This window comes from Rhinatrema bivittatum, unplaced genomic scaffold, assembly GCF_901001135.1.
Source record: "Rhinatrema bivittatum unplaced genomic scaffold, aRhiBiv1.1, whole genome shotgun sequence".
Classification (NCBI taxonomy): Eukaryota; Metazoa; Chordata; class Amphibia; order Gymnophiona; family Rhinatrematidae; genus Rhinatrema; species Rhinatrema bivittatum.
In genome coordinates this window covers 576,282-588,939 of record NW_021820356.1, presented here as the reverse complement: position 1 = coordinate 588,939, position 12,658 = coordinate 576,282, and the positions used below count along the sequence as shown (strand labels likewise).

Below are 12,658 nucleotides of genomic sequence, written 5' to 3'. Positions count from 1 at the left end.
AAAGATGCACTTGAGATAAAGTTCAAGTTTGCGGTCCTGAACATCCTTCAATGCCGTGGCCCCCACCACCAGGATGGTGGTGTGCTTGGTTACCACAGAGACGGAGGAATCCACCTTGGGTATTCAAGCAATTCCAAGCAGTCCTCGGGGAGAGGGTAGAGCTTGTCCATTGCCCTACCCACTCGGAGTCCCGCTTCTGGAGACTCCCATTCACGAAGAAGCATCAGCTTGTGCATAGGATGGAATGGGAAGGTACATGGAGGAGCATTAAGTTCTGCCAGGACCAGGTCCACGTTAGCAGGCATAGCGGCTGTAACAGTACCCTCAGGGGGCACCTCAATTCCCAGCTCCTTCAAAATGAAAGGAGTAAGAGGTTCCAGTTCCTCCCTTTGAAATAGGCGAAGCACTCGTGGGTCATCCCCTTTGAAGGGGGGGGGGGGGTTTGGACGCAGGGAATCAGTACCCTGATCAGGAACCAGCGGCGGCTGGGGCGGTAGGACCCCCGGCACTACCCTAACGGAACCCTGCCCTTCTGGTGCTGCAGGTGGCTGCAGAGATGAAACCTGCTGGATCTTCGCTGAAGGGGGCCCTGGGGGGGGTGGGGGTGGGTGTGTGAGATCAGAAACCCCCTCCGGGGAATGTGTGCGGCTCAAATCCGGAGGAGAAATAGGGGGGGGGGGGGGGTCGGGACACAATCGGGCTCACCTCCCTCCTGCAGCCCAGATTCAGCATCAGGAACTGCTCCCAAAATGGGTTGCTGGTTTTGCAGATGCTGAGGAGGGACCCTCCCCACACGACAGGCACCTGGACATAGCCTGCCACGGGAGAGCTGTGTGGCAGGCTCCCCACAGGCGGCACAAACACTGGGACGCGGCATCAGCTAAAGAAAAAAAATCGCCACAAACCAATATCAGCTGTGCTGAGTCCTGCCGGCAAGCGGAGGCAGAATGAATCCTGCACACTGCCAGAGCTGTCCGCTGTCCTTAAGATTTCTTGCTGAATAGGGGCTTAGTTTTAAGCCTTTTTTTTTTTTTAAGCTCAGCAAGTACAGGGGAATAAAACTTCCCCGCCACGGGCCCGAGGAAGGACACTTTCTAGGGATAGACAGCCAGCAAGGGGGAGTGACTGGACCACCAGTATTGCCCGAAACGGTCACTGGGAAATGGGGTGCCTAGGCTGAAGTATCAAGGGGGCAAGCCCCTCAGGCCCCCAGCAGAGCGAGGAGACAGAACTGTCTCCAAGAAACAAAGAAAAATCTTTCAAAACTTTATATTTTTTTTAAATCAATCAAAACTAATACTTGCTAGATCCTGATAAATAAATAGTACAAAGTCCCCACAGGGAAAAGAAATTAAGAAGAAGAACCGCAGGTTCAGCTGCCTGCATCTGCTGGAGACAGACAAATACTAAAGGGATGCAGGGTAGGCTCTGTCCTGATATAAGATACCCTTTCAGTTTTGGTCTGTCTCCATCTGCTGGACAAGAGGCTCAACTCACGGTCTGGACTGATCTGGGTATGTACAGGAAACATGCTCTCCCATTAAAATTTTTTTGGTACATATGGGGGAAACAAACGTTTATCAGAGCAGACTGCACTTTGAGATAATCTCACATCAAACGAAAAGTGCAGGAGGAGGGTCAATCCTGACAAAAGACTCCAAATGGATTTTGAAAGTAGATAAAGATTTTTATTATTTATGAGGCAACTCCACTGATTCAAATCCCAAGCACTGCTTAACGGCGTCCCCCGACACGGTCCCGTGTTTCGCCTAGGGCTGCATCGGGAGGGTAACGCCAACAGGGTTTCTCAATAGGAAGGCTAAAACAAATTAAACAAAACGTCAGGATGCTATATAGGACTTACGCCGAGTAAAAATACAAACAATGATCATTCACAATAACTCTTACCTGACAGCTTGGTTTTCTGAATTCTGACAGGGAGCGCACTAACCCTAGACGCTGTCAGATATTTGAAGAATAGCAGTGGCGCCAAAATCACAGGTGAACCAATGACGTGGGAAAATTATCCCCGTTCATTGGTTCCCGTTCCTGTGAGGTGCCCTAGCAGCATAGTATGTGACCAGTACTGACTGTGAGAGATCTTATGTAAATAGAAACCATTCTATCTCCCGATTGAGTCCCTTGGGGGTTACTGAATCTAGGGTAAATATCCACCACTGTTCAATGCGTCCTAACTGTTCTGCATAACACCCCCCTCGAGCAGGACGTGGGAACACTTGAATGACACTAAACTTGAGGTCAGCGAGGTTATGAGATTTGTTTACCCAATGTTCTACCAAGGGTTCGTTGTCTCTTGCGTGCCGGATGTTGGAGCAATGCTCTATAATACGTGTTTTAACCATTCTCGTGGTTTTGCCTACGTATATTAGAGGGCACGGACAAATGATCACGTAGATGACTCCTGAGGTGGTGCAGTCAGAATAGGAGCGAAGTGGAAAAACTCTATGAGATGTTGGATGAATGAATGAAGTGGTAGATTGTGTGTATGAACAGACTGTACAATGACCACAGGGGTGGTGTCCGAATGTGGTGGGTGGATACCGTTGCTGCACTAAGTCTGCATGAACAAGTTTGTCTCGTAAATTTTTTCCCCGCCGGTACGTGAACCGTAGGGGGCCAGGGAATACCAACTGCATGGAAAGTGCACGCCAGTGTTTGCGGATCATGATTGTGATTTGACGACTAAGCGTAGAGAATGGCAAAATACAGTTTGTAACTGGGGTATCGGAGCTAGAATGTGGGAGAAAACAGCAAATCACGGTTAGTAGTCATCTAGACCTCTTTCAACCCTTGAACTGAAGGTATTAACCAAGGGTTTGTCATTTGTCCCCACGGTACCTATGAACTTATTTGACTACAAAGTACATATTTACCGGTTTTGTAGACTGTTGAAGATTAAGCAATTTTTTGCCGATGTCCCCTCACCCTCTGACCATTCTTTAGTTCGGCCGAAGTCAAGGTGGATCCCCCCGGGCCCTGGCGATCCGCTTCTCGTAACTTTTGAGAGGCTGGTGGACCAGGATCTGAGGGGGCTGGCCTCTGCCCGGCATTATACTCAATTTAATCTCACCAGACAGGAATCTCAAGCGTTGGTAAATTTGCAGAATGACCCTTCCATTATAGTAAAGCCAGCGGATAAGGGAGGGGGCATAGTCATACAAGATAGGGATGATTACCTGTTGGAAGCTACACGTCAACTTTCTGACACTTCCTTTTATCAAGTACTATTGGAGGACCCTACCCCTCAGCTACTCCAGGAAATTAAGGGGATTGTGGAGCAGGCAGTTGACCGCCGCATTTTAACTCCTAGAGAGGCTAAATTTTTGATCACTGACCACCCTATTATTCCGGTTTTTTACACGGTACCTAAGGTTCACAAGGATCTTCAACATCCACCTGGTCGTCCTATCGTGGCCGGCATCGGTTCATTATTGGAACCCTTGTCTCAATTTGTGGATCTTTTTCTCAAGCCATTTGTACCACAGATCAGGTCTTACATAAGGGACTCAGCGCACTTTATCACACTTTTACATTCCATTCCGTTTCCCACGGAACCGTTTCTGTTAGTCACCTTGGACATAGTCTCTCTCTATACCAACATTCCCCAACCAGAGGCTCTTAGGATCATCGAGAAAGTATTAAACACTCGTACAAATCCCCAGAGAATTCCAACTTCATTATTAGTCACGCTGGCATCCTTAGCCCTCACACAAAATTATTTCAGATTTCAGGACAAATTTTATCTACAGGTAAAAGGCACGGCGATGGGGGCCACTATGGCCCCCAGTTTAGCCTGCCTTTTCGTGGCAGAGTTTGAAGACTCTCAGATATATCCATCAGAAGGGTTTCAATACATTGCAACCTGGTTAAGATTTATTGACGACGTGTTTATGGTCTGGCTAGGTACAGAAATACAGTTGTTTCTCTTTATTGATTGGCTTAATGCCCAAGACACTAATTTGCAATTTAATTTCAGTTGGCATCAATCACAGATAGCCTTTTTAGACATTACAGTCTTAGTTCACAATGCCCAATTTCTGACCACTATCCATCGTAAAGACACAGACAGAAACACACTTTTGGAGTTTCACAGCTGTCATCCTAGCCCCTTAAGAAGTAACATCCCCACGGGTCAATTTTTCAGACTTCGTAGGTTATGTTCCACTCGTGAAGAATTTCTCCTTCAGGCAGAAATCATGTCAGCGCGATTTTTGACCCGTGGATATCCTAAGCGGGTAGTCAGGCGAACCATGAAACGGGCCTTATTTACTAACCGTGATTTGCTGTTTCTCCCACATTCTAGCTCCGATACCCCAGTTACAAACTGTATTTTGCCATTCTCTACGCTTAGTCGTCAAATCACAATCATGATCCGCAAACACTGGCGTGCACTTTCCATGCAGTTGGTATTCCCTGGCCCCCTACGGTTCACGTACCGGCGGGGAAAAAATTTACGAGACAAACTTGTTCATGCAGACTTAGTGCAGCAACGGTATCCACCCACCACATTCGGACACCACCCCTGTGGTCATTGTACAGTCTGTTCATACACACAATCTACCACTTCATTCATTCATCCAACATCTCAGAGTTTTTCCACTTCGCTCCTATTCTGACTGCACCACCTCAGGAGTCATCTACGTGATCATTTGTCCGTGCCCTCTAATATACGTAGGCAAAACCACGAGAATGGTTAAAACACGTATTATAGAGCATTGCTCCAACATCCGGCACGCAAGAGACAACGAACCCTTGGTAGAACATTGGGTAAACAAATCTCATAACCTCGCTGACCTCAAGTTTAGTGTCATTCAAGTGTTCCCACGTCCTGCTCGAGGGGGGGTGTTATGCAGAACAGTTAGGACGCATTGAACAGTGGTGGATATTTACCCTAGATTCAGTAACCCCCAAGGGACTCAATCGGGAGATAGAATGGTTTCTATTTACATAAGATCTCTCACAGTCAGTACTGGTCACATACTATGCTGCTAGGGCACCTCACAGGAACGGGAACCAATGAACGGGGATAATTTTCCCACGTCATTGGTTCACCTGTGATTTTGGCGCCACTGCTATTCTTCAAATATCTGACAGCGTCTAGGGTTAGTGCGCTCCCTGTCAGAATTCAGAAAACCAAGCTGTCAGGTAAGAGTTATTGTGAATGATCATTGTTTGTATTTTTACTCGGCGTAAGTCCTATATAGCATCCTGACGTTTTGTTTAATTTGTTTTAGCCTTCCTATTGAGAAACCCTGTTGGCGTTACCCTCCCGATGCAGCCCTAGGCGAAACACGGGACCGTGTCGGGGGACGCCGTTAAGCAGTGCTTGGGATTTGAATCAGTGGAGTTGCCTCATAAATAATAAAAATCTTTATCTACTTTCAAAATCCATTTGGAGTCTTTTGTCAGGATTGACCCTCCTCCTGCACTTTTCGTTTGATGTGGGAAACAAACGTTTCCAATAAAACCTGCTGGCTCAGTGTACTCTTGGAGACAACAGTCATGGAAAGCTGACTACCACCCTGAATAGTTGATACAAAAACAGAACACGTCACCTTTTCCTCAGAAAGAGACAGATCTATATTTACACACAGATCAGAATATATAAATAGCCAAATGATAAGAGTATGTTTGATCAATTCACCAATAGGTTGCAGATACCTATACTGTACTTGTGACAAATATACTTTGCCATTCTTTAGATTCTTCTATGTTTTCCAATGGCTGTCTTTTGTACAAATATTCCATTTTAGAAGAATGACTTGTGGCTCTTCAAAATTTATTCTGATTATATTTTATTACATATATTTTTCTCTTATTTGAAATGCTCAATATAGATGAGACTGCTTTTTATAAATTGGTAGACCAACTAAAACACATTTTAAGAGATACAGTTAAGAATATTTGATCACTTTAAATAGGAATGCCAGTATACTTAATAGTTGTCCAGTATGTAGCCACACTTCTCCCTCTGTTTTATGGAACAGAGTTACTATTGGCTAAATACCAAGGAGGCAGCTGAGTTTACAGATGCCACAGTTACATGGCAAACAAAGCAGTATGGCAGCACCAGAACAAACATTTTTAAATATTCTAGAATAAATATGAAAAATACTTGGGGATAGCAAGGGAAGCCATTTTAGTCACTTTTTGATGTCTCTAGGAAACTGCTTTGAGAATCTCTCAATATATTAACTGAACGTCACACTGACAGGCTTTCAATAAATATGCTGCAATCCCTGTAGAATGCCTCACCACTCATCCTTCCCATGTTCATTCCGGATCCAAAGCGACCTATAGGGTCCATACTGCTGCTGCTGCCAGGAAAGGATGCATCCATACCTGTAAAACATTAGCAGTTTGGTAATAAGATCAATCAAGGTACTACAGCAGACAAAAAATAGTTTTCAAAAGGTAAGAAAATTACTCCTTACCTAACAATTTCCTTTCCTTGGAGAAGGGCAAACCAGTCCACACCAGTGGGTTGTGCACTCCCAACCAGCAGGTGGAGACAAAGAACTCCTCCTCCCTTATGTCTCTCTCATATAGCTCACCACAGACATCAGCCAGCCAGTATTTTGACTGTGGACACTAAACCACCTAAATGTTATTGCATCCTCCCACAATCATTTAAAAGAAAACGTTATATAATTATTCAATTTAATCTTTGTTTCCCTGTACGTACCAGGATCAGTCCAGGACACCTGGGTTGTGACTCCGCACCAGTAGATGGAGACAGACTAAAACTTGTGGGCGGAGCCATATATGCCCCTGTGCCAGTCACAGCCCCTCAGTCTTACTCTGTCTCCAGTAGATGGTGCAGGTCCGGTCACAGCCCTGCCTGCCCTGGTTCTGGTACTCCGTCAGGGTCGGTTCTTTTTTTATTCCTTTAGGCCAGTTAGGCTACGTTGTTTTCTGTTTGGGTAATTTTCCAAATTGTCCCTTAGGTCCCTTCGCCCTGCCTCCCAGGGGGGTTGTGAGGTTCTGAGGGGACCACCCCCCCCTGGTTGAGGCCGCTGCTAGGGTCGAGGACCCAGCTGGCCTAGTAGCAGCGTCAGGGGTGACACCGGGGAGCCCGGTTCACTCACCCCTGCTGGATTAGGGCTCCAGGACCGTGGACAGCGACAGGCTTTTTTGTTAAAAAAAAAAAAAAAAAAAAAGGTTTGGTTTTATTTTCTGCCGGCTCTCTCTTGCTTCGCGGCGCCGCTCGCAGGGGGGGGCGCCGCCGACGGGGGGAGGCCGTTCGACTTTTTTTTCTTCAGTTTTCGTCGCTCCTGCTGCTCCGTCTTCGCGCCTCTTCGCCGGCATGCCTCGCGGCTCGGTCTGCCGGGCCTGTGGCTTGGCGCGCGCGCGCGTCTTTCGCGCGAAAGTCTCTGCGCGGCCTGCATCCCGGGCGGAGAGGGGTCGTCGGGGGCGCCTCGGGGGGCTCGTTCTCGGTCCGCGCGATCGCCTCCGCGCGGGGGGGGGCGCCGTAGAAAAGCCCCAAGAGCTTTTCCCGATCAGCGCGGGAGTGGCGGCCATTTTGGCCACGGGCCGCGAAATGGCGCGGGACTCGGCAGGGCCTTCGGCCTTGCCTCCCGCGCTTTCCCCGCAGCGAATCGCGGTCGGAAGGGGTCCCTCGGGGGACACAGGGTCCCCGGGGAGTCCCGATGATTTTTCATCGGATTCGGGCTCTCTTTCGGAGGACCTTGCGCTTTTGTTGCGCAAGGTCCTAAAATACAAAAAAAGCAAGCGCGGCCGGAGTGAGGCTCGCAGAGCTCCACCGCTGAAGAGGTCCCGGAAGCCTTCGGGGGTCGCGGAGGGACCCCAGGGCACCTCGCGGGGGAAGCGGCCTCCACGTGGCGTCCCACAGGAGGCCGACACCGATTCCTCCCCCGAGGAGGACGCTGATTCCCCTGAAGAGACCCAGAAGGGGCCCGACGATGTAGGAGCGGACGGCTCCGCTACGTCCGGCGTAGCCAAAGGCTCACAGGCTGTGGAAGGAGACGATCCCAAAGTGGTCAGGCTCTTCCGTAGAGATGAATTGCCACCTCTAATTCCAGCTATTATCCAGGAACTGGGAATAAACCCCCCTCCGGCGGTGGTTCGTCAGGAAGCGAACATGGATCCGGTCCTGTTAGGCCTCACGGGTCCAGCAGTTGCTTTTCCGTTCCATTTTTCCTCAACAGACATCATGTTCCGGGAATGGGACACCCCGGAGTTAGGGTTGAAGGTCAGCAAGGCCATGGACAAACTTTACCCGCTTCCGGAGGATGCGCTGGACCTTCTCAAGTTTCCCAAGGTGGATTCGGCGGTTTCGGCGGTAACGAAAAGATCTACTATCCCGGTTACGGGTGCTACAGCCCTTCGGGACCTTCAGGACAGGAAGCTGGAAGTACAGCTCAAGAAGATTTTTGAGGTTTCAGCGCTAGGAATTCGGGCCGCCATGTGTACGAATTTCGCTTTGAGAGCGGGCTTACGCTGGGCTCAGGTCCTTCAAGCCAATGCGGACCTTTCGGCAGACGAGGCAGCGCAAGCGGATAAGTTGGAAGCGGTAATAGCATATGGCGCAGATGCACTCCACGATCTACTGCGCACTTCGTCTAGATCCATGGTGGCGGTCTCGGCTCGCCGCCTCCTGTGGCTACGCAACTGGGCGGCGGATGGCTCTTCAAAGGCTCACCTCGGGGCGCTGCCATTCAAGGGTAAATTGCTGTTCGGCAAGGAATTAGATGACTTGATGGCTTCCCTGGGGGAAAATAGGGCTCTCAGGTTGCCCGAAGATAGATCCAGGTCGCGGCCTTCCTTTTCAGCCAGGTCCCGCTTTCGTGGGCCCAGGAGGGCGCGGCCTCAAAGGTCGTCCGGGCACTCGTTCAGGTCTTCCTCCTCCCGTACCCCACAGTGGCAGCAGCAGCAGCAGCAGTCCTTTCGTGGGAGGCGTTTTGGTAGACCAGGGGGTGCCCTGGCCATCACGGCGCCCAAGTCTTCACAATGAAAGAGGGTCGGCCCTTCTCCCGCAGCAGCCTCGGCACGCTGTTCCCAACGTCGGGGCGCGGTTGCTGTCGTTTTACGAGAGATGGGCCGGAATAACGTCGGACCAGTGGGTCCTCACCGTGATAAGTCACGGCTACGCGTTAGATTTTGCTCGCATTCCAGTGGACAAGTTCCTTGTGTCACCCTGCAAGGCTCCCGAGAAGAAAGTGGCGGTGCTAGACACCATCCGCCGTTTAGAGGACTTGGGAGCCATCTCCCCCGTTCCTGTCAGCCAACAAGGAAAGGGCCGTTACTCCATTTACTTCATAGTTCCAAAGAAGGACGGCACGTCCCGACCAATTCTGGATCTCAAAGGGGTGAACCGATGCCTACGCGTTCCTCGCTTCAAAATGGAGACCATCCGGTCCGTCATCGCCGCGGTCCGGCCAGGCGAGTTCCTGGCCTCCCTGGACCTCACGGAAGCGTATCTTCACATAGGTATCCAGCCGTCATTCCAACGCTTCCTCAGATTCTGCATTCTGGGTCGGCATTACCAGTTTCGGGCGCTCCCTTTTGGGCTCGCAACGGCCCCTCGTATTTTCACGAAGGTGATGGTCGTGGTGGCGGCGCAACTGCGCCGAGAAGGTCTCCATGTCCATCCGTACCTGGACGACTGGTTGATTCGGGCGAAATCCGAGGATCAGTGTCGGATGGCGGTGGCCAGGGTCCTCCATCTGTTGCAGTCCCTGGGATGGGTGGTCAACTTCAGTAAGAGTCATCTGACACCAACGCAGACCCTGGAATATCTGGGAGCTCTTTTCGACACAAAGCAGGGCAAGGTGTTTCTTTCCCTCGAACGGATGGTCAAATTGCAAACTCAGGTACAACGCTTGTTGTCTCTCCGCCAACCACGAGTCTGCGACTACCTTACGGTCCTAGGGTCTATGGCTTCCACGCTGGCGCTGGTGCCATGGGCGTTCGCTCATCTGCGACCTTTACAGTCATCCTTGCTTTCCCGCTGGAAGCCGGTCTCGGAGGATTTCCACTTACCACTTCCTCTAGCGGGACACGCGAGATCCAGCCTGCGTTGGTGGCTGGACCCCAGTCACCTTTCCGCCGGAGTCTCCCTCCTGGTGCCCAGTTGGACAGTGGTGACCACGGATGCCAGCCTCTCCGGTTGGGGAGCGGTCTGCCTAGGGAGCTCAGTTCAAGGCCTATGGTCGGTGTCGCAAGCCCAGTGGTCTATCAATCGCCTAGAGACCAGAGCGGTCCGTCTGGCCCTGCAGGCTTTTCTACCATTGCTGAGGGGAAAGGCGGTCCGAGTGTTGTCGGACAATGCGACCACCGTGGCATACATCAACCGGCAGGGGGGGACCCGGAGCCCCCACGTGGCGGAGGAAGCTCAGCGCTTGATGGCCTGGTCGGAGCTACATCTCAGCAACCTCGCAGCGTCTCACATTGCGGGAGTCGACAACGTGCAGGCGGACTATCTCAGCCGTCATCGTCTAGATCCCGGAGAGTGGGAGCTGGGGGACGAAGCTTTTCTTCTCATTTGCGAAATGTGGGGAGTGCCCCACATGGATCTGATGGCCACGTGGCACAACGCGAAGGCCCCGCGATTTTACAGTCGACGTCGAGAGCGGGGGGCAGAGGGCGTCGATGCGCTGGTGCTTCCCTGGCCGACGGATGTGCTGCTCTACGTGTTTCCCCCATGGCCGATGATCGGCAAGATTCTACGGCGCATAGAGTTGCATCCGGCCAACGTGATCTTGGTGGCACCGGAGTGGCCTCGCCGGCCGTGGTTCGCAGACCTCGTACAACTGGCAGTGGCGGCACCCCTTCGGTTCCAGGGAATGGCGGCCCTACTCCATCAGGGCCCCGTCTGTTTGGAGGATGCGGATCACTTCTGTCTCGCGGCATGGCTTTTGAGAGGAATCGACTGAAGAGAAAAGGTTATTCAGATGCGGTGGTGGCCACGCTACTGCGTTCCAGGAAGCAGTCGACGTCTTTGGCTTACGTCCGTGTCTGGGTTGTCTTTGAGGACTGGTGCGTGCAGCGCGGGGTGGACCCCACTTCGGCTTCCGTCGCTGAGGTTCTGGCGTTCCTCCAGGCGGGTCTGGCCAAAGGTCTGGCGTGCAGTTCCCTACGAGTCCAAGTGGCGGCGCTGGGGTGTTTGCGAGGTAAGTCTCTGGCGATTCACCCGGATATTGCTCGTTTCCTTCGGGGTGCTAAACACCTTCGCCCCCCGTTACGTCTGCCTTGTCCGGCTTGGAACCTCAATTGGGTTCTCTCCGCTCTATGCATGGCGCCGTTTGAGCCCCTGAAACGCGCGACTCTTAAGGATCTCACTTTAAAAACGGCATTCTTAGTGGCGATTGCCTCGGCACGGCGTGTTTCCGAGTTACAGGCCCTGTCCTGTAGGGAACCTTTCTTGCGTATCTCTGAATCGGGGGTTTCCTTACGGACGGTCCCTTCCTTTCTACCGAAAGTGGTCTCGTCTTTTCACGTTAACCAATCGGTGGAATTGCCCGCCTTTGCGTGCGGAGACTCCTCTGCTACTGAAGAGAGGGAGTTACGGAAGCTTGACGTGCGGAGATCCCTTCTCCGATATCTGGAGGTCACTAATCCGTTTCGGGTCACAGATCATCTGTTTGTACTGTTTTCTGGACCAAAGAAAGGAGCTACAGCGTCCCGCACAACGATTGCTCGTTGGCTCAAGGAGGCCATTGGTTCGGCTTACTTGGTGCGGGGCAAACCTCTTCCCGTGGGGCTGCGGGCTCACTCGACTCGTTCTCAAGCAGCGTCTTGGGCGGAAGCTTCTCAGGTGTCGCCTCAAGAGATTTGTAGGGCGGCCACCTGGAAGTCGTTGCATACTTTTATCCGGCATTACCGGCTGGATGTCCGGGCTACCGATTCTGGGGGTTTTGGAGAGAGGGTACTCCGAGCGGGACTCTCTGCTTCCCACCCTCAGTAGGTTGCTCTGGTACATCCCAGGTGTCCTGGACTGATCCTGGTACGTACAGGGAAAGGAAAATTAGTTTCTTACCTGATAATTTTCGTTCCTGTAGTACCAAGGATCAGTCCAGGATCCCGCCCGCAGTGCTGCGCTGAAGTAATGGAAAGTCCGCTCTGTGTTTTTGATTTGCTCTGTTCCGCTTGTTCGCTCTCTCGGTTGGAGAGTCCGTTTCCAGAAGGGGTGTTTCCCCGTTAGTTAGCGGTATCTAGTTTGGTTTACTTCTCTGGTTGTGTTCTACTTTGACATTCCGTAAGACTGAGGGGCTGTGACTGGCACAGGGGCATATATGGCTCCGCCCACAAGTTTTAGTCTGTCTCCATCTACTGGTGCGGAGTCACAACCCAGGTGTCCTGGACTGATCCTTGGTACTACAGGAACGAAAATTATCAGGTAAGAAACTAATTTTCCTTTTGTTTTTTTTTAAAACATAATGGACTCAGATCCGCAAACAATAGTCTCATGGGAAAACTGTGAAACGAAGATTGTAAAACAAAACTCACCAGATTTAGCGCAATTCCACATGCATCTGTGATTCTCGCCATATGTTATGTTCCTTAATAAGGATGTCTCACAACAGAAAAGTCAACCGCCTCAAGGCAGCCCAGGGCAGGATGGTGAACAGGCTTGCCCTACTTCGAGAAAGGAAATTATCAGGTAAGAAGTAATTTC

At 51.1% G+C, this 12,658-nt stretch overlaps 1 protein-coding gene across 2 annotated transcripts in view; it reads right to left on the bottom strand.

Moving 5' to 3' along the window:
• Positions 1 to 12,658, bottom strand: part of HNRNPM (heterogeneous nuclear ribonucleoprotein M) — a 143,254-nt gene that overhangs the window by 27,456 nt on the left and 103,140 nt on the right. For both annotated transcript variants that reach the window (XM_029585990.1, XM_029585991.1), the window contains one exon: positions 6,277 to 6,363. In XM_029585990.1, coding sequence (XP_029441850.1) covers positions 6,277 to 6,363 — 87 coding nt within the window. The remainder of the gene's footprint in view (positions 1 to 6,276; positions 6,364 to 12,658) is intronic.